Source organism: Thalassophryne amazonica, chromosome 3 (assembly GCF_902500255.1).
Source record: "Thalassophryne amazonica chromosome 3, fThaAma1.1, whole genome shotgun sequence".
NCBI lineage: Eukaryota > Metazoa > Chordata > Actinopteri > Batrachoidiformes > Batrachoididae > Thalassophryne > Thalassophryne amazonica.
The window spans coordinates 43,576,368-43,597,741 of record NC_047105.1 but is presented as its reverse complement, the minus strand read 5'-3'; the positions used below and the strand labels follow the sequence as shown (position 1 = coordinate 43,597,741).

The following is a 21,374-nucleotide window of genomic DNA, read 5'->3' as shown; positions in this document are numbered from 1 at the left end:
ATTCAGGTCTGAGCTCTGGCTGGGCCACTCAAGGACATTCACAGAGTTACCCCGAAGCTACTCCTTGATATCTTGGCTGTGTGCTTAGGGTCATTATTGTCCTGCTGAAAGATGAACCATCACCCCAGTGTGAGGTGAAGAGCGCTCTGGAGCAGGTTTTCATCCAGGATGTCTGTACATTGCTGCATTCATCTTTCCCTCAATCCTGACTAGTCTCCCAGTTCCTGCCACTGTCAAACATCCCCACAGCATGATGCTGCCACCACCATGCTTCAGTGTAGAGATGGTTCCTGGCTTCCTCCACATGGCACCTGGCATTTATTTTGAGAATTTTGAGGAAAAAATTAATCCGTTTTGGAGTGAGGCTGTAACATAACAAAATGTGGAAAAAGTGAAGTGCTGTGAATACTTTCTGGCTGAACTGAACACTGATCTGAAAGTGGTACTGTGATTCACACTCCAGAGTAGAAGGTGGCGGTAATGCAACGTTATGGTAAGGCAAGAAGATCTGAATGAGAAGGACGTGTTATTTCTTAGAGAATGAATGAAATTAATAAGTAATGGTCTTACACCGAAAGACTATGCTCTTAAATAAAGAGATTGTATATAACCTTCATACTACTCAGAAAGCCATTTGTTTGGACTGTGTTTACACATAGGCTCAGGTAAGGCTAGTTATTGTACAAGTATTATTGAATAGAATCCCTGAATACTCATTTTTGTATGTTCAGTCACCAGAAGAAGCAGTTTATTTGTGAGTTCTTCATTTGGTTACAGTAACATTAATTAGCCATTTAGATTCTACTATAAATAAATGTTTTGCCAATTAAATTAATTTTGATGCTTGTTGCATAAAGCAGTAACACAACATCTGGAAAATAACATCTGGAAAAATAAATGTTAATTTCATCCTGGTGCAACTTATATTTGATTTATTTTTATTTTTGTTTGTTTTGTTTTTCCCTTCTCTTCATGACATATTTTTGGACGGATGCAAGGAATTGTCCAGTGTGACTTATGGTCTGGACAATATGGTATTCACATTCCAACTTTGGTCATCAACTAGTCTGACCTCTTGTGGTCATCAGATGACATGAATATGCAGTTTATGTAATTCTACAGGGTTTTGTTGTTGTTTTTTTTTTGTTGTTGTTTGTTTGTTTTTCTTTGGAGTGATGTGCATTTGAAGCAGTCGTGACATTGTCATGACTTTAAACAATTTTTGTTTGTTTTGTAATTTACGACTTTCCTTTACATATCCAGGCCAGTACGCAACTGACAAGTCCCCTGACTTCCCCCACTCAGTCTCCCACACCATCTCCTTCTGGCAGTGTCACCAGCGTCTGTCCAGGACTGGGACCTTTGCCTCTCATTTCTCAGTTTCCCAGGCCAGGGGGACCATCTCAAGGTATAGGCTGAGAAGAAGGGTGAAATGCACATATTTAGAAAATCGGCTCAATGCTCAGATTGTCTTGTTAACTTTGGGGTGAAGCCCATGGACACCAGACAAAGGCTCAGAAAGGATTACACAAAACTGTGAAAATATGAAAGAACTTTGACTTTTTGGGCTAAAGTATTGAGTAGCCTAATAATGCATCCATCTTTACCAACAGTATCGATGTTACTCAAGTCATTACTGTATTCATAATACCAGAATACTGTAGTGGTAAACCACAGTGTGCCAGTTGATCTGTATTTGGATGGTTTGGTTATATAAGCTGCAAATTCGGATCAATTCTATTTATTCACAAACCACACTGGTGACAGTTTGAAGCCTTACCTGTTACTTTGTTACCAAATTTAATATTGTGTGATAAACAGTGAGCAATTTGCAGACAGGCTTTGCCACAGTATCTATCAGTAACCTTGTATTAGGCTCACAATATGCTAAACTATTATGAAAGTGTAACACAAAGGTCAATTTTTCAAGTTACATGTTTTTATTGCAAACTAGTTTGAAATTGTAGTACACATATATTTCTTTCATAAACCACAAAGCTCAAGATAACTCATTAACTATTAACTTTAAAAATTTCACTTTTCCATTATGGAAAAGTGAAATTAATAAGAGTATGGACCCTTGCGGATGTTATTTTTGATGGACAATTCTCAGGTTGTTTTCAACTTATAATTTCTTAATACGCGTATCTTTTATACAAATTGACGATGTATATCGGAGAGTACATATTTCAAAGTAGAATGCCCATCTATGTGTAAATGTTAGCTATAGTTTATGCGACTTTTAACCATCTATATGTCCCACTTGGTTTTGACAGACGGCGTAACATCCGCAAGGGTCATTTTTAATTTAAATTTTTTTTTGTCCTTAAAATTGACTCAAGGGCGTTTTATTTACTTTTAATTTTTCATTTCATGGGTTTTCTGTTGACTAACGCACAATGCAGTTGCCTTGAGGTTGGTTTGAAAAAAATATGACCTGGTTGAAAATTGAGGTCCAATCGTGTTCTAATATGTGATGAAAAAAAGTGGATTTTCCAAAATTCTTTTCAATTTTTCTTTATTTTATGAGCAACGAAATACACTCAAATTATGCATACTATATATACATTAGTTACATTAGTGTTAACAATAACAAACATTTCTATTCAACAATCCATATTTAATAAACACATTCATGAAGTACCTCAGGTATAATATAATGGTTTAGCATATTTTGAGCCATTATGCATATCTTGCTTATAATGTTCCAATTGCCATTTTCTTTTTAAAAGCTGCTTTCGCTCAATTCCATTTAAATTGTCATTTGCCTCAGTCAGAAGTGTTGCAGGCAGGCAACAGGACAAGAATAAAAAAAATTGCTTTCATGTGCTTAACTGGCTTTTTTCTGAATTAGTATAACAGTATTTATGAATTTTGCCTAAATTATTTCTTTTTTGTTTTTATTTCATTTCATTTACATAGCGCCAAATCACACCTGAATTACACCTGAGTTCTTGTCTGTCTTCAGTAATCCAGACCATTTGCTTTCAAGAGCCTGTGGTTGAATAGCAAGTCAGTAATTTAAAGGGGAACCAAGTTACTTTTTGACGTTACGTTTACAGTTTGGGAGTAATTTTAAAGGTTAAATGACTTGTTTTGGAGAGAATGGGGCTCTACGTCCCCCACCAGGGGTCTCAGCAGAAAGCAAGCTTTGTAACTTCAGTCTCTGGTCTTGTGAGAAGCACAAGCTGCTTTACAGCACTACAACAATATATAAACGCCCCTGTGTCGAGTCACTGGCAAGTTAGCAGCTGTAAGAACAAGCCAACGCAGACTTTGTCTTACATGTTCGTAACCATCACAGTACCAGTGAAAAAAGCAAAACCAAAAAAAAAAAAATGCTGTCTGAGGAAGCAAGCAAGGGAAAAAAAAAACAGTGTGACATAGTGAGGGGTCACACACACAGCTCAACCTCGGCCATTTGGGAGCAGGTCCGGGAGATTAAATTTTAAACATGTCAAATTTACCAAAAGGTTAATTTTCGTGTTTAAGGAATTATTGTTTTTGAAAACAACATTGGTGGTGAAAAGATACAGTGCCTACTTATAGATGGACACCTGCATGATAGAGTGGACATGGAAACTGCAGGAGAATTTAAAGGAAAAAAAGCAGACCTCAAAAGTGAGGTGTCAGAAGTATTTGGTGAGGTTTTTCATGAAGATAGCAGCAGTGTTGGTTACGTTCTGTGCACGACATTCCGCTGCCATTTTGCAAGTCGGCATAATTTTTTCTTTAAATGAAAGCATCAGGCGAGTTTGGGTTGCTCATGAATGGACACGTACATCGCTTCTGTAATGTTGGTGTTGGAATGAGGATCAGCTGATCTCTACTGGACAATAAACACTCAAAACACTTACTTTTTGTTTATTGTAATGACTGCATTTAAGTGATGATGTTGAGCAGGCAATTCAGGGGATAAGGAGATGACCTGCCAATGGGTAGACATGGGTTCATTTCCCACTCACGCTACCTGCCTGTGTCCCTGGACAAGACCTTTAATCAGCATTGTGTGAGTCGATCCCAACTTTAAATGGGGAGTGGGCTTGGCTGGGAAAGTAGCTTGCAGAGCTGTGGACTCTGATCCACTTCACACTACGGAATCTGGAGATAAGTACCAGCACCAACAGGCTTCAGTATATAAGACTTACTACTTTTTCTACTGTGCATTTAGGTGACGGGCGCTACTCTCTGTTGGGTCAGCCTCTCCAGTATAGCCTTTGTCCTCCTCCCCTCATGCATGGCCAGTCCTCCTACAGCTCTCATCAGGTCAGTACGATTAGGCCTTTGGACAAAATCAGACTTAATACTCAGATTACTCGATTGCAATTACTAGACTCCAGAGTCTGTCAGAACTCGTTCATCTCAAATATGCTCGTAGTCACGGGTGTTACTTTTATAACTCAGAGAGGAGTCATGAATCCCGGAGTGAATTAAAGACTTTGGAATGACTTTTCTAATGATGACAATAACTGGCCGTAAAGTAGTCTGTTTCCTACTGATTGGATATTCTTACATCTGATGTCTTTGAGTTCATTTTCTTTGTTAAAAAATAAAGTATTGTAATGTTTCTGTTGCTGTTTGTGTTTAGGGCCAAGGAGTAATGAAGCACGGGACACGAGGGAAAAAACAAACACTCAAGTCTGCGTCAACAGATCTCGGCAACGCTGATGTTGGTAAGTAACTGTTTTTTAGTTGATGGGTCTCCATCACGGCTCCTGGAGGTCACCTGGCCTGCCTGATTACCAACTGTCCTGCTCCACCCAGTGCTAATTCACTAAGTCAGATGCGCACTAATCAGCTGCGGTTGCAGCAGGTACACATGGACACCGGGGGCTTGATGGTGACCCCTGATGTAGTTATTGTAGTTTCCTGCTAGTGTCCTCTTAAACTGTTCAAGTTTGAATTCCACAAAGGAGTTAAAGAAAGATCAGCAGTTACTAGTTTCAGTTGTATGCTTTTGAAATTAGAAACTCGCTCCAGTGCATGTTCGTTCACTAGTAAATGGTGACCAGTAGAGGGCAGTGTTTGACACCATTATAGAGTCTCAGGATTATGATTTGGATGACTCTAGCAAGCCCAATATCTGCTGATGTTTATTCATTGGTGGATTCTGGGTTTCGACAGGTAGATGAGTTATTCCGACTGCAAAGCGGTCCTTTTAGTTTTTTAATAAGAGGCAGCATAAAAGGTGAACAGAACACAGACGTGGGTGAGGAGAACATCCATCCAGCAGGAAAGAAACGCAACAGTTTGTCCTGTAGATGTATTACTGTCTTACTGCCACAGAAAGTAACAGTTTTACTCTGTGACACACACCAGGAATAAGTTCAGCTGCATTTAATGTGGACCCAGTTTTATTTATTTATTTATTTATTTTTCCGATTTTATGCCCTTATCACATGTGAGGAGACACAGTTAAACAAACTCTATTTTCAACCTCTTTACTGATGGAGCCAACTGTTAACCACCAGAATAAATTTCAGTAAAAAGTTCTTAGTACAAGGAGGCAGCACAAACAAACAATTGTATATTTCAATTTTTTATGTGGGTCTTTTTTATTTCAAATCAACAGACCTTCCAATCAGTCTTGGATTGCTTTGTACTTCATGTAAATAATGGGTATACCTGACTGCTGTCTGTTATGTTGCCTTTAGTTTATGAGAATTGGAGGCTTAAATGAGACTTGTGACCATAATAATGTGTTGCTTAAAATAAGAAAAAATAGTGTTTCATAAAAAAATAACTTTTGTTGTATTCATGTTACATGCCTGAAATTTGCAAATATTGTTCTTTAATACAGTAGAACTAGCATATAATGGATTCAGGTGGACCAGCGAATTTGTCAATTATAATCAAATTGGTTATACATATAAAACAGACAAAATCCGTTATATCCGTGTCACAGAATAATAGCCATGAATAATGAGTCACGTGTGGTTGTGTCGCGATTATTCGAAGAATTGATCCACGTTTTCATTTATCACATATCTGCTAACAAAAGTGCCGCTCATGTACCCTGCATGTGCCACGTAGCACCTCTAGTGAGCCACGACCGACCAGCCATTAGAGCCTCGAATGGCTCGCAATCACTAGCACTAGCTCGCAGCCACACTAAGCCACATAACGCCGTGATAGCGCCATGATAACGTGATGTTGCCGCACGTTTAGGTATGGGTTTGGTCAAAGCCTCCAGCCCTCCCCACCTGGTTCATTTAAAGTGTGGGTTTTCAATTCACAGCAGCATTTAAAGCTGTAACATTTTTTAAACACAGTCCAAAATAGACACTTCAGTACAGACCGACGGCTGTTGCAGGTTGCTGTCCACCTGTAATACACCAGACCAGCTAGAACCGAACCAAGGGTTCCTGGATAGCCGCCTCTGTGCTGCTCGCTAGCTCCGCGGCTCGCTGGCTTTATTTTTTCTGTGGCTTTAAACACACACATCGTGATCCCACTTTTAACTTTGTATTCGTCCGTTTATTTCTGCAAAATCACTCTTTTTTGCGCCTGCGCTGCTGTTCTGCATTCCTGGACAGCCGCCTCTGTGCTCCTTCTCACTGGCTTCCATTCCATCCGTGGCTTGCTGGCTTTATTTTTTTCCCTGGCTTTATAAACAGTCATTTTCACACCGTGATCCCACTTTTAACTTTGTGTTCGTCCGTTTATTTCTGCAAAATCGCTCTTTTGCACGCGCGCTGCCGTACTGCATACACAATGAGGTGGCCGCTTTAATTATATATACCTGCTGCCACAACTCATGTGGATCACTTTCAAAAAAAATTATTTTTCTTTCGCAGCTTACAAGTCACTGTGACACAACTTTTAACTTTATGTCTTCAAAATCAGTCTTTTGCGTGCTCTCCTTCTGTGTTGCTGTACAGCTCTGCACTGTTTTTCACGGCTTCACATGAGTTATTTCTTCCACGGCTTTAAACACACAGCCACTGTCACACAGTAATCCAAATTTTAACTGTATTCGTACATTATTGACTGAAAAATCACGTTTTTGTGACCTGGCTTCTGGCTAAATGCTCCTTTGGAGCGTGATGAGTCACTTCCTCAGTGCGCACACACAGTGGAGCTCATGTGATCGATTAATAAGATATTAAATCAACTGTAGACATACTTCTACAGCTGGGAACTGTTTTTATCAAGCTATGAAAACATTAAAAATAGTTACATTAATCTGTTCAAAATACATTCCGCATGGAGCAGGAAAGAGAGGAAAAAAAGCATAGTTGAAGAAACCCTCTCGTAGCAAAGAAAACATGCTATGTGGCTTATTATTCACCCTTCATTATTCAGTGGGACCCAGGCTTAAAACAGACAAAATTTGTTATATGTATGTAACGGATTAGTTACAGTCAGGACGCGGCAAACGATCTATGGTGAATCCTGAATCGCGACCTGCCTCATTGGGACCACAGCAGCATGTCTGAGACGGACTCTCTACACCCAAACTGATCAAATGGATTAATGGGATTATTAACCATCAGATGACAAAATAAAACCTCTTAAATCATTCTAAAGTCAGTTTTAAGCAGAAACGAGGTGATAATTGGTGAGTTGTTATTGACGCTTTGAAATGATGTAGGTGCAGCAGCAGCTGCTGTGGTGCTCTGATCGGTCCGCCATCTTTTATTACGAAATAATGCTGAATTTTTGTGGAAATGATTGTTGTACAAAAGCTTCAGATATCTGTCACTGAGATAGATGACTGGAGTGCAGTTTAAGCAGAAACAAGGTGATAATCGGTGAAACGTTGGTGACGCTCAGAAATGACGCTGATGAGCTCCGAAATGACGCATGTGCAGTGAAGGCAGGGGGGACCAGTTTTTAGGGGGGATTGTCCGGTCTGCAGCACTGGGTCAAAACGTCATCTGAAAAAAAAATAAACACCTGCCTTAAATAAGCAACAGACATTATGTGGATTAAAAAGATTACATTTGGTTGAATCACTCTTTTTTTCTAAGTCTGCTTTGGAATGGTACCTTAAAATGCTAAAGCCTGATTTATGCTTCTCTGTGACCATGCAATGATGTGCACGTTAATCTTTTAAAGTTCTCCATAGTGCATAGCTGCTTTTTCTGGATGAATTTATCCCTCAACAAGCTTCTTTATACAATCATCAACCTCCAAACCTACAGTACGTACAATTTCCTCCATGGATTGCAGGTCATTTGAGCGTCTTTTTCTAACTTGTTGTGAAGTTGGTCATATTTGTGGACTTTTCTGCCAAATGTATTTAAGATAAGATAAACTTTATTGATCTCACAGAGGAGAAATTCACATTACGTCAACTCTTAAACACACAAGATGGGTGCAAGTAGAGGAAAATGTTCATTAAACAGTGCGTGCAAGGATAAGCAATCATACTAATACTTGTAACAGTACAAGACATAAGAAAATGAGGTGGAAATAGAATATGTGTATGTGTGTGTGTGTGTATGTATATATATATATATATATATATATATATATATATACACACACACACACAAACATATTTGATCCATGATCGAAATGAAATCAGTGTGCGCACTGTAAAACCTTTTAAAATATAACAGGAGAGGAAGGAGTGAAAATGTAAAAGTGAGAAATCATAGCCTTTGTGGTCTCCAATTTAGCAGATGCGCTGGTTTGCAGCCCCGCAGAGGGCTCTGATCTAAAGCAGTTTGGTTCGTCACACCCAGGGATATGTGTGAAACTGAACACCATACTACAGTGCAAGCAGCATTTTGTTAATAATCACCAGCTTTGAATTACACCCTGCCTTGTTTAGGTCCTGTGTTTGTGCCCAGTTTGGAAAAAAATAAATGGCCAGTCTTTTAATCACGGAAATATGGTACCCACTTTCTTCACATCAGCGAGTGTTAGTGCTGAACTTCATTTCTTACCTCTGTTACTGGCCACGTCCAGACTGTTCTGTCCAGTATATGTGAGGGGTTTTAATGTAAATGCTTTGCAGTTGGACAGGACGTTTTGTCCGATGTGATTTATACAAAATCCGGTATACGAGGTCTGTTAGAAAGTATCCGACCTTTTTATTTTTTTTCAAAAACCATATGGATTTGAATCACGTGTGATTGCATCAGACAAGCATGAACCTTCGTGCGCATGCGTGAGTTTTTTCACGCCTGTCGGTTGCGTCATTCACCTGTGAGCAGGCTTTGAGTGAGCACTGGTCCACCCCTCTCGTCGTTTTTTTTCTTGCGAATAAATGTCTGAACGATTTGGAGCTTTGCTGCATCAATTTTTTTCCAGAAACTGTGAGAAACATCCAGGTGGACACCGTTCGGACAATTAATATGGCTTTCAGTGACACTTTTATGGGGATTATACAGATTAAGGAGTGTTACTGTCGCTTTAAGGGCCGCCCACAACTGCTGAGAGCGCGGCGTGCTCCCATCGCCGATCGACATGCTCAGACCCCGCTGAAACAACCAGATCATTTCCAACATGAAGGCTTTGTTGATCCGGGACCTCGTCTGACTTTCACAAAAAGGCAGAAGTCGTGGACATCAGCACTTTTTCGGCACATTCCACTGTTACAGGAGTTTTTTTTTCATGGAAAGAAAAGCGGAGGGACGCGCCACGGAGCCGTTCATTACGCGGGACAAAACCACCTCGGTGTTGGTCTCACAGGACGGATTTCAGGTGGATTTCAGATGGATTCCGGTTGCTTTTCAGTCGTGTGATTATCCGATTGTGATTGTGCATGAGCTGGACATGCCCCAACATGTCCTGGAAGGCTTCATCCCCAACATGTCCTGGAAGGCTCCTCTTTTCATGACAAAAACTCCTGTTAACAGTGGAATGTGCAGTTCATTTCTAAACTGGACGCTGTCTTGATCCGGTATGTCGTCTGACTAGCACAGGAATTGTGAAAAGACGTGGACATCAGCACTTTTTCAGCACATTAAGACAGACGTGCGGAGGAGTCGCATTGCGCAAAGCAACGCCGTGATGAAGCCTTCCAGGACATGTTGGGGCATGTCCAGCTCCAAATCATTCAGACATTTATTCGCAATAAAAAAAACGACGAGAGGGTGGACCAGTGCTCACACAAAGCCTGCTCACAGGCGAATGACGCAACCAACAGGTGTGAAAAAACTCACGCATGCGCACGAAGGTTCAAGCTTGTCTGATGCAATCACACGTGATTCAAATCCATATGGTTTTTGAAAAAATAAAAAGGTCGGATACTTTTCTAACAGACCTCGTATACAGTATTTATTCCATGGAAAACCATACAAAAGCATTGGGACTTTTGCTTTTGTCCATTGAGTGCAAATATCCAGTTTATATGATGACTGTTTAGGCGGGTTTTACTGTACGAGGTCTATTAGAAAACTAACCGGCAGTTTTATAAAAAAAAAAAAAACTATATGGATTTGAATCACGTGCGATTACACCAGACATGCTTGAACCCTTGTGCGCATGCGTGAGTTTTTTCACGCGTGTCGATGACGTCATTCGCCTTTGGGCAGGCTTTGAGTGAGCACTGGTCCAGCCCTCTCGGCTGAAATCCTTTGTCTGAGACGCTGCTGGAGACGGCGCGCGTTGCTTTATCAAAAAAATTTTCAGGACCTGTGAGGGATATCCGAGTGGACACTATTCGAGAAATTCAGCTGGTTTTCGGTGAAAAGTTTAACGGCTGATGAGAGATTGTGGAGTTTCTTTCGCTTTAAGGACAGCTCACAAAGCGGATCGGCGCGGTGCGGTCGGAGGTGGTGTCCGTCTGGCTGTTTCGAGCTGAAAACATCCTAATTTAAGGCTCTGTTCACCCAGGTCGTTGTCAGAGAACAGAGAAGTTTCAGAAGAAGTCGGCATGAGGAGTTTATGCGGACATTCCACTGTTAAAGGAGATTTTGGAATGAAAGAACGTGCGGGCAAATTCGCCGAGTCGGTTCCGTGACGACGCCGCAAATCCGTCTGCGCCATGACAGGAAAAACACCTCCGTGTTGAAAACCATTGTAAAATTCAGGTGGCTTTTGATGGCTTTCAACAAGTGAGTATCTGAGAAATTGTTTAACAGCTGGGCATGTTCCAACTTGTCCGTTAAGGTTTCCAATGGAGGTGTTTTTCCTGTCACGACCCCCCGCGGTCGGGTCCGGCCCGACATGCAAATCTGCCCACACGTTCTTTCATTACAAAATCTCCTTTAACTCCTCATGCCGATCTCTTCTGAAACTTCTCTGTTCTCTGACGACGACCTGGGTGAACAGAGCCAGATTTGAGGGAGCGTGCAGTTGGCATGCTGACAGCAGGAATGTCAACCAGAGCTGTTGCTCGTGTATTGAATGTTCATGTCTCTACCATAAGCCGTGTCCAAAGTCGTTTCAGAGAATTTGGCAGTACATCCAACCAGCCTCAGAACCGCAGACCACGTGTAACCACACCAGCCCAGGACCTCCACATCCAGCATGTTCACCTCCAAGATCGTCTGAGACCAGCCACTTGGACAGCTGCTGGAACAATCGGTTTGCACAACCAAAGAATTTCTGCACAAATTGTCAGAAACCGTCTCTGGGAAGCTCATCTGCATGCTCGTCGTCCTCATCGGGGTCTTGACCTGACTCCAGTTCGTCGTCGTAACCAACTTGAGTGGGCAAATGCTCACATTTGCTGGCGTTTGACACATTGGAGAGGTGTTCTCTTCACGGATGATGCGAAGGAGATGTGTTGCACTGCATGAGGAAAATGGTGGTCACACCAGATACTGACTGGTATCCCCCCCCCCCAATAAAACAAAACTGCACCTTTCAGAGTGGCCTTTTATTGTGGGCAGTCTAAGGCACACCTGTGCACTAATCATGGTGTCTAATCAGCATCTTGATATGGCACACCTGTGAGGTGGGATGGATTATCTCAGCAAAGGAGAAGTGCTCACTATCACAGATTTAGACTGGTTTGTGAACAATATTTGAGGGAAATGGTGATATTGTGTATGTGGAAAAAGTTTTAGATCTTTGAGTTCATCTCTTACAAAATGGGAGCAAAACCAAAAGTGTTGCGTTTATATTTTGAGTATAAGTTGGTTTGGTTTATTTTTGTGGGACTGCAAAGCAGGTGTCCCTAGCTCCTCTTCTAAGGACAAATACACAACCATTTTAGAAATTAGACTTCTAACAGTGAGAAATAATTTCTGCAATTGTTATACTTGTAGCATGACTAGTTCAAAGTAATGACTTAAGCTTTGCAGGGCTGGGGGGGGTTGTTTTTTTTTTTCTGGTTGCTGATTACAGTGATATTTACGTGAAATACAAAGCAAATCCAAGATGGTCAGTTGGGAAAAGTTTCTAAAATCTGTTCATGTGACATTGAATGATCAGTGTATTGCTTTACAAATGTGCCATGTTAGATATCTGAAATATATTAAAAGGACTTTTAACAGTCTCAATTTCATCTTTTAGTAACTGGGCTGCTAACATCTTTTTTTCATTCTCCCATTTTGTCTTGGAGCAGTAGTAAGTCGAGTGCTCGAGGTAACAGACCTGCCAGAGGGAATTTCACGTCCAGAAGCTGAAAAGCTCTTCAACCAGCTGTCGTTATGCGGTGCCAAGATCCAGTGGCTGAAGGAGCCGCAGGGAGGCCGAGGAGGAACAGGGGGATGCAGCCCCTGCACTGGTGCAGGGCCCTTGGGTCCAGGGGGTGCAAAGAGCGACGCCAATGACCCAGCTAACCTCTACACCGTAGTTGCAGTTTTCCCCAGCACCATGGCTGCCCAGAGTGCTTCCTTCAAACTTAACAGCAGCGGGGCCAGCCTCTTCAAACTGAGGGCCGCCAAAAAGAACTATGACCTGCGAGTCCTGGAGAGAGCCAGCTCTCAGTGAGAGGAAGCGAGACGGGAGGAAAGAAAGTGAGAGAGACAGAAAGAAAGAGAGACGCTCAGTGGAGTGGTGGAAAAGGAGGGACTGAGGAGGACTGCTCTTTGTGTACAATCCAAAAATTAAAAAAAAAAAATGAAAGGGGTTGGTGTCAAATGTTAGAGGGAAGAAGATGTGAATTATGAGTTTGCTGGTGTTTGGTTGCAAATATGATTGTTTTTATTATTTTGTTTTTTGTATTTATATAGCAGAAGAGCACACGAGACACGTGAGCATGTTTCACTCTTGCCGTGAAATGTGTGCTGCTACACAAAAACACACACACACACACACAAACGCAGGCAACAGGGTCACGTAGCGCACAACCACCAAAACACACTGGACAGCCGACCTCAGTCAGACCTTTTCCTCCTCGTCCACTTCCCTTCTCTGCTCTCCAGCCTTCCTCCTCTTTCTGCCAACACTCCTTCACCCCGTCAGTCTCACGTATTTATAAATTTTCATACGCACAGTTGGTGCACTCTGCTTTCCTTTGCCTCTCGCCTCACCACGACTCATCCTCCTCTCTCTCTCTCTACTCCCTCACTTCTGCTCTCTCTCTCTTTCTGCTCTCTTGCTTTCTGTTTGCCTTACTGCTGTTGTGGGTTTCTGTATCGCGCTGTTTTTTCCCCCTCCTTTTCTGTTTGTTTTTTGGGGTTCAATATATTTATATAAGTGATGTAAGGAATAAAAGAAATCTATATATTCAGTGATTTTTCTTTCTTCCCCAGAGTGGAAAAATTTATGGCCTTCCTTTATCCTTTACTCCTTCGTCTTCATCCCTTCTCCTCTACCTCACTTCTGTCCTTTCCTCTCTCCCACAGCCAGTCCCTCACCTACCCCCCACTCCACCCTGACGCCCCATTGTGTTTGCGTTTTTGTTGACAGCTGTGCAGAACGTATCAGAAGAAGTAGTTAAAGTGCACAATGATTGCATATGTCTACTGTAAATTTTATTTAATCTGTTATTTTTTGTTTGTTTTTAAATATAAAAGTCAAGAAAAAAATCTATCAAAAATATTGTCGTGTTTCATTCGGGGATTTCAGGCAGTTCAGTAACAACTTGTGCAGATTAATGCTGCTTCGTATGTCGACGTGAAGGCAGGTTTGAATGTTGACTGGGGAGAGTTTTGAAGAAACTGCAGGGTTTGTGTGTATGTATAGTTCTGTGGAAAGGTTTGATACATTTTGTGGGGGGGTTTGGGGGTTATGAAAGACATGGTGTCTAAACAATTGGCCGTGAGGAAATGTGTTCCATAAGAGTCGTACTTCAGAATGTTTGCATCTGTCAGAGCCAAAACCCAGGATAAGACGAGGAGCATCCATGAATACAGTGGTCCCTCGTTTATCACGGGAGTTATGTTCTAAAAATAGCCCACAATAAGCGAAATCCGCAAAGTAGTCAGCATTATTTTTTACAATTATTATAGACGTTTTAAGGCTGTAAATGTTGGGTATTTTCTCCTCCAAACATTCTTAAAACCTTTAACAAGACAGAGTCAAGAACCACCAGTGAGACAGAAAGTCAAATTTATCTCGCGAGGAGTGCAGTCAGGCTGTACACCAAAGCTACACTAAAGTCTGGCCTGCGCTCCTGCTCTTTTATTGGAGAAGCCCTAACCACATCATAAAACTTGTCCTAAGGGTGGGGGGGACAACGCAAGACAAGTTTCTTCCCGTGACATAAACACATACGTCAATAAGTGCAGCTGTAAGGAAAAAGTTTCTTTCCTTTAATCTTATCGTCGAAGGTCAGCACATCCCGTTCGTTTGTTGCACTTATCATCTGTTCTGCATCTGCCTAGAGTGTCCTGTTCTTCACACTAAGCATCACATATCACAAGGCCATAAATTCACAACGGTCAAAATAACCTCCAGTTCTTTACTCCCAGTTCAGACTGACCCCAGCATGCTAAAACGAAGTTGAATAATATGTGCATTCTCAGGGTTATCTTAAGACTGGTGCAAAACAGCACAATGTTTTCATAAGAAAGAAGACAAAGGTACAAATGTTTAACAGTGATAAAAAAAAAAAAATAAAATCTTTAACATTTCCCTCCTGTAATCACTTGTTAAACATATAGTAGGCATCACCTAGCTTAGCACTTCTTTTGAGATTTTCACTAAGAGGTTCATCATGGTATGTTCTACAGGCTTACACCCCAGAGGTTATGTCATCATTGTCATCATCATCGGTGTCTGGGTCATCATACTTCCATTGGTCTGGGTACAGGTCATGAGAGCCCTCTTCCTCCTCGTCGTCGTTTTGCCCCAGGAGTGGATATGAAGCTGGTCCCCCTCCTGGTCCTGGACCTATTGCTGTGGTTATCATTCTATTTACAAGGCCTCAAAGACATGGAATACAACAACATCCACACAATGTTAGAATCGCAGCAAATACTGCTATAGACACTAATAGTGAAGAAATCAAAGACCTCCATTTTCCCATCCCTTCCAGCCACCAATCCCAGCCTTCGGTGTTTACTCCACTGTGCTCTTTCATCTTCCTGTTCAACGTCCTCAGCCCGTCGATGGCTTGAGTGAGGCTGCCATCTGCAGCTGTGTTGTTGGGAATGAATGTGCAGCATTGTTCTCCGAACATGGCACAAACACCTCCTTTTTCTGCCAACAACATATCCAGAGCAATACGATTCTGGAAGGCCATAAGGGACGTGGCTTCTAACTGTGAATGGACAGCCTTAAATCCTTCCTCAGTCCAATTTCCTAATTTCTGCCCATTGTAGTGGATGTAGTTTATTCTGTCTACGTTCTTATTAATTGAACACCACCCTACCGGTACGCGTATATAAACAGAGGAGTCCGCACCCTCCTTCGGAATTTAACTACGTGCGTTCCTCGCCATCGTAGAGGAGTCCGACCTCCTTACAGAGTTTAACTGTTTCATTAACAGACGATTCTGTATCATCGCTTGCGGAATTTAACTGTTTATGTGATCTGATCACCACTCACTCAGTACTGTTAAAAAGAAATTTTACTCACTGACTCGACTTCCTGTCTGTCTTCTTCGGGAAAATCTCGTCAACCAGACGATACCACCGGCGGTCGACAATTGCAGACACGATCAATCGATCGGACCTTGGCCAAGGATTTACGTCTGGACTTGGCGACCCCCGCCGGACACCTCCGGTATTGTTGAGATCCCGGACGTAGCCCCCAGTCAATGTTGGGTATTTTCTCCTCCAAACATTCTTAAAACCTTTAACAAGACAAACGGAGTCAAGAACCACCAGTGAGACAGAAAGTCAAATTTATCTTGCGAGGAGTGCAGTCAGGCTGTACACCAAAGCTACACTAAAGTCTGGCCTGCGCTCCTGCTCTTTTATTGGAGAAGCCCTAACCACATCATAAAACTTGTCCTAAGGGTGGGGGGGACAACGCAAGACAAGTTTCTTCCCGTGACATAAACACATACGTCAAGTGCAGCTGTAAGGAAAAACAGTTTCTTTCCTTTAATCTTATCGTCGAAGGTCAGCACATCCCGTTCGTTTGTTGCACTTATCATCTGTTCTGCATCTGCCTAGAGTGTCCTGTTCTTCACACTAAGCATCACATATCACAAGGCCATAAATTCACAACGGTCAAAATAACCTCCAGTTCTTTACTCCCAGTTCAGACTGACCCCAGCATGCTAAAACGAAGTTGAATAATATGTGCATTCTCAGGGTTATCTTAAGACTGGTGCAAAACAGCACAATAACGTTTTCATAAGAAAGAAGACAAAGGTACAAATGTTTAACAGTGATAAAAAAAAATATATATATAAAATCTTTAACAGTAAAACCTCTCACTACACACTTTATACAGTTTTCTCAAACAGGCATTAACATTTTCTCACTTCTCTCGTGTGTAAACACTCTCAAAGTTCAAACCTTAGTAGAAAAATAAGACCAACCTGTTTTCAGGCCCAAATATTTTTGTGAGTTTTCCTACAAATAATTGTGATGGCTTTTAGAACTAACGAATTTAATTTTAACGATCAACCTACGAGGTTGGATACATAAGAAATTATTAATAGTGACTGACCAGTATTTCACAGTTCCTCTGATGGCGCCTGTGCGTCCTGGCGCCACTCTGCTGTCGTGCCTTTTTCCACCGAGTCATATCTCGGTGCAGGTGTCTTTTTCCGAGTGAAGAACACAGTTATGGGATTCTTATAAACAGACACGCAGAACACAATGTGCGTACTCTCTCTTCGCGGTGCCGCGACCGGCCTGCTTGATGACGCAGAACACAATGCGCTGTAAAAAAAAAAAAAAAGCATGCAAAATTGGACTAAAAATCCGCGAAACTGCGAGGCCGCGAAAGGTGAACCGCGTTATAGCGAGGGACCACTGTACATCAAAAAGATGACCCCTGAGATCAGCTGATACAAAAGTGCTTCAGGCAGCTGAAAACAGACTGTGATAAGGAGCAGGAGAAAGAGATATCATGGAAGACCAAGCACCTCCATGGGATGTACCCAGGGGCGTAGGTTTGCATATGGACCATAGGGACAAGTCACAACCAATATTTTGGGATGGCAAAATAGTCCCTACCAATATTTAGAATTTTTTTTATATAAAAAAATCATTCACTATTTTTTTTGCGAACTCGATACTATAATTTTAGTCGTCACGTTTTGTGTTTTCGACGTGCCAGAGTGACAGGGTTACCCATGTTGCAATTTCATTCGCTCACGTTCTTCTCACATGGACATAAACAAAGCGCATCTCGTGGCAGGCAGTGCTTCATTTGTAAAGTGGGAGGTCCCAGAGCGCAGAGGATGGGTGGCTCCGGTGCAGTGTTGCCAGATGTACGATAATTATCGTATTTGTACGATAGTTTTGCCCTCTGTACGATGTACGATCAATAAATGTACGATCAATAATGGGGAAAAAATCCAATATGTACGATAATTTCAGTTGGTTGCCCAAACACGCATCTCTCTCTGACACCCAAGAATCATTTTGCAGGTGTTGCGCTCAGGCGGCATCAAATGCTGGCTTTGGGCGACCGGGACAGTCATTTGAAAGCCCGCCCCCTCTCCATGCAAAGTAATGAGTTCCCATCCAATCTGTGCCGTGACAGGAAGATTCCCCAACCAACATCTTTTTTTTTTCGAAACTTTATTTCAACAAATGCAATAACAAACGAACAAAACACAAGAGCAAAGAGATATACAAGAAAAATAAAAAAAGTTCAAGTTCCTTATGGAGGTATCAACAATCTGCACAAGTGTCCATGGCATCAGATGACGACAGCGACCTCGAGGTTGAATTCGACTCTTTCTAGTCTGGTAATTAACACGTTTGTGTCCCTTCACAGAAAAAAAAAATCTTTCTAGTCTGGTAGTGCATTTGCTTGTGCATTTGCGTTCTTTTTGTGCCATAGTTTCCCCATTACTATAAATACTGTTTAAAAATGTGACATAAAATCTTTGTAAATTTAAAAAAAAAAACGCTAAAATAGCTACGTTGTATGCGTTTTGTTTGTGTACGATAATTTCTCCCAAAATACGATAATTTTGAGGTTTTGGTACGATAGTTTCATATTTCATATCTGGCAACACTGCTCCGGTGCAGAAAAACAAGAAGGGCGGGGCTTGCGAACAATGCTGTGCGCCACACTTAAAATAAACTGCACACCCACACAAACACGCACGCACACCTTCACAAATGATACTAACACCCTGCTTTTTCCTCAAAAAATACTACATTTATGTTTGCTGTCTGTCTATGTACTTTTCTGTCACTTTTGCGCTCTTTTTCATACTTTTGCCTCGTTTCAAAAGTCACCGAACGCACTTTACCGTAATATATGCAACATATAGCATACTGTTGGAAAGCACGGGTTCTTGGCTTGCTGTCAGTGTTGAAATTTTTCAGCGTGAGGGCTTACATGAGAACTTACGGTAATGAGAATCAGCGGCGCACTAGTGTGAAACTTCCATGTTTTTCCTCTGCGTTATGACATCACAGGCTTACGTTTACCGTAATACACCATATATATCATTGTAAAGCCCTTTTTTGTTGGCAAATTAGGTTGCCAGATACCTACAACTGCATTATTGATGAAGAGAATAGATTATACATCTTGGTTGCAAAAAACTTTTTTTTTTGTTAGCTCCACAAGTATTTTTTTTGTTGTCTTGTTCTCTCAGGTGTAGGCCTATAGAATAGATTCGTGATTTTGGGTGCAATTTTGTTATTTAAGCTATTTGTTTGTCTGCCTACACACTTAATAATGTAAATAAAGTGTTAAATTATTCAGCATTATGTCATCATATGTTATGTATTATGCTGTACTTGTGCGTCTAATGGTATGAGTGGGTTAGGGGGTGGTGGTGGTGGGCAGGGTGGCGGGGGGGTGGTATTGTCCCTACCAAAGCTGAGACCAAACCTACGCCCTTGGATGTACCATCGCCAGATAAAGGAAGTGGCTGACATCAAGAAGACCTACCATTGGCTAGAAAAGGCTGGCCTAAAGGCCCAGTCACACGGCATGCGACAATTCCTGAATGAAGGTAAAAAAGTCACAAAAAGTCACAAATCGTTGAGAAAAGGTGGATGAACAAGCCTGTGAATAAAGAGCACAAAAGGGGTGAAAGGAACAAAATGAAACCGAAGCTAACATTGATCTCTATGCTTTAAACGACGTGCATGGAGCCACTGCTGGAGCAGAGTGTGTGTGCGCATCTCTACGTCGGATCACGCGCTTCTCTTTGCAGCTTCTCCAGGACTCAGCACTGGGACGGGGCTCTGTAGCACCTGAGTCCTGGTGATCCGACCCACTGTGGAGATGTGTGCGCACATCGGTGGATCCACCAGCTCTGGTTCCTCGCCCAAAACAAAAGAGGGATCATCTCCATCAGAATCCTCACTGGGTGGTTCAGACTATGACGACACGCTGTGCGCTTCATCTTGCTCCAATTAAAAAAAACTGAAGCACTTGCTCAACATTCATAAGACGCCGCACACTAACCACACACGCTAAATACTCCAACAAAATAATACACACTGCCAAGCACACCAAATATTTCTCAAATAACAAAACTAATCGCTGTCATAGAAGTAGTGAGATGGAATGCCAACTCCTGATCTCAGGCTGTGGTTGTGCTGTGCATGCGCAAGAGGAGTTTGGGTTTGTCACTTCTGGTCGTTTACTCTGCAGCCAATGCTTCGCTCACAGGTATTATACTGCTGGGAATCGATGATATCAAACATCACAAAATAAGGTTTTGATCAATTAGTATGAATATTTTACCGAGCCTCACATTTTTGTAGCTGCCCCAATTATCACTCACAAAGTCATGCTGCTCTCAAAATAAAAATGTCGGTGCCAGGCTGTTATTGCTGCGAAATATATCTTGTAAAAAATATAGATCTTGCAGTCGATTAGCAACAAGGCAAGTTTTAAGTCAGCTAAGGGAAGAGGATCACGTCACCCTTTTATTTATTTATTTATTTTTTAATGTGATTTCTGGTCCAAAAGATGAGCTTATCTTCTAGTCCATTATTTTCTTGTCCAAAATGTGGTGCTAAATTTGTTGTCCACACTTCTACAGGGATACAGTTGCTATTTATTTTATTTTATTGGTATCCCAGTGTAAATTTTATAAACTACACACTTATTGCTACTTACATTAATTGATGAGATTATGTCTTTGCACAGTCTTTGCATCCAAGAGTCAGCTGGTGGTCTCCCGTCACCTGCGTCATCCTGTCAGCCGCCGTCTGGCAGAATGCCGCCTATGAGGCCTCACGGTTGATCCCAGATATCCTGGACATCTTCATGATGCAGCAGCTAGCAATGTGCACAGTTCCGAAACCACAAAACTTTCATGTCAATTTAAATCATGTAGTATACAAACCCACTGGACTTGCTGGTGATTTTTCCAGTTTTGGCAGCTTGATAGAAACTGAAGGCAGGTGTCAGGTCCTTCATGATGCCTCTCATATTTTCTATGATTTGTGTGGACTGAAATAAATGATGCATATTTCATCGTATTGACTGTGTGATACCTCAGTGATATCAAAATAATTTATGACTGAAATAAAATGTGAATTGTTCTTAACAATGAGTTTTATTCAGCACAAGAGCATGGTTCTTCTGGAACAATATCAGGATCTCCAAGATTGATGCTAGTCAATATTTCCTTGAAATCCTGGGCAAAAAAAATTGAAATTGCTGCAGTGAGGCCGGTAACATCTTTGCATGTTGCCGTTGGACTGACTAAAATCTACCCCCCCCCCCCCCCCCCCCCCCCCCCCAAATATATATATATATATATATATATATATATATATATAAAAAATTTCAGGCTGTAGTTTTTTTTCCCCCAAAAAATAGAGTTTATTTATGTTTGAGATGTCACTCTGACATTTTGAGGTGCAAATTTGCAGATATGATTCAAGAAAATATTTTATATTTCATTGTAACTTTGTGGAAGTTGTGGAAGCAAGTTTTGTCCTGAATACGATTTAAAATCAACAAGAACGTCATTC

The 21,374-nt window shown here is 41.5% G+C and overlaps 1 protein-coding gene across 8 annotated transcripts in view; it reads left to right on the top strand.

Annotated features, from left to right (window-relative positions):
* Nucleotides 1–13,579, top strand: part of LOC117506605 (R3H domain-containing protein 2) — a 207,404-nt gene extending 193,825 nt beyond the window's left edge. For all 8 annotated transcript variants that reach the window (XM_034166125.1, XM_034166122.1, XM_034166127.1 and 5 more), the window contains 4 exons: nt 1,264–1,408; nt 4,172–4,266; nt 4,589–4,673; nt 12,470–13,579. In XM_034166125.1, coding sequence (XP_034022016.1) covers nt 1,264–1,408; nt 4,172–4,266; nt 4,589–4,673; nt 12,470–12,837 — 693 coding nt within the window. In that variant the 3' untranslated portion in view covers nt 12,838–13,579. The remainder of the gene's footprint in view (nt 1–1,263; nt 1,409–4,171; nt 4,267–4,588; nt 4,674–12,469) is intronic.
* The last annotated feature ends 7,795 nt before the right edge of the window (nt 13,580–21,374 follow it).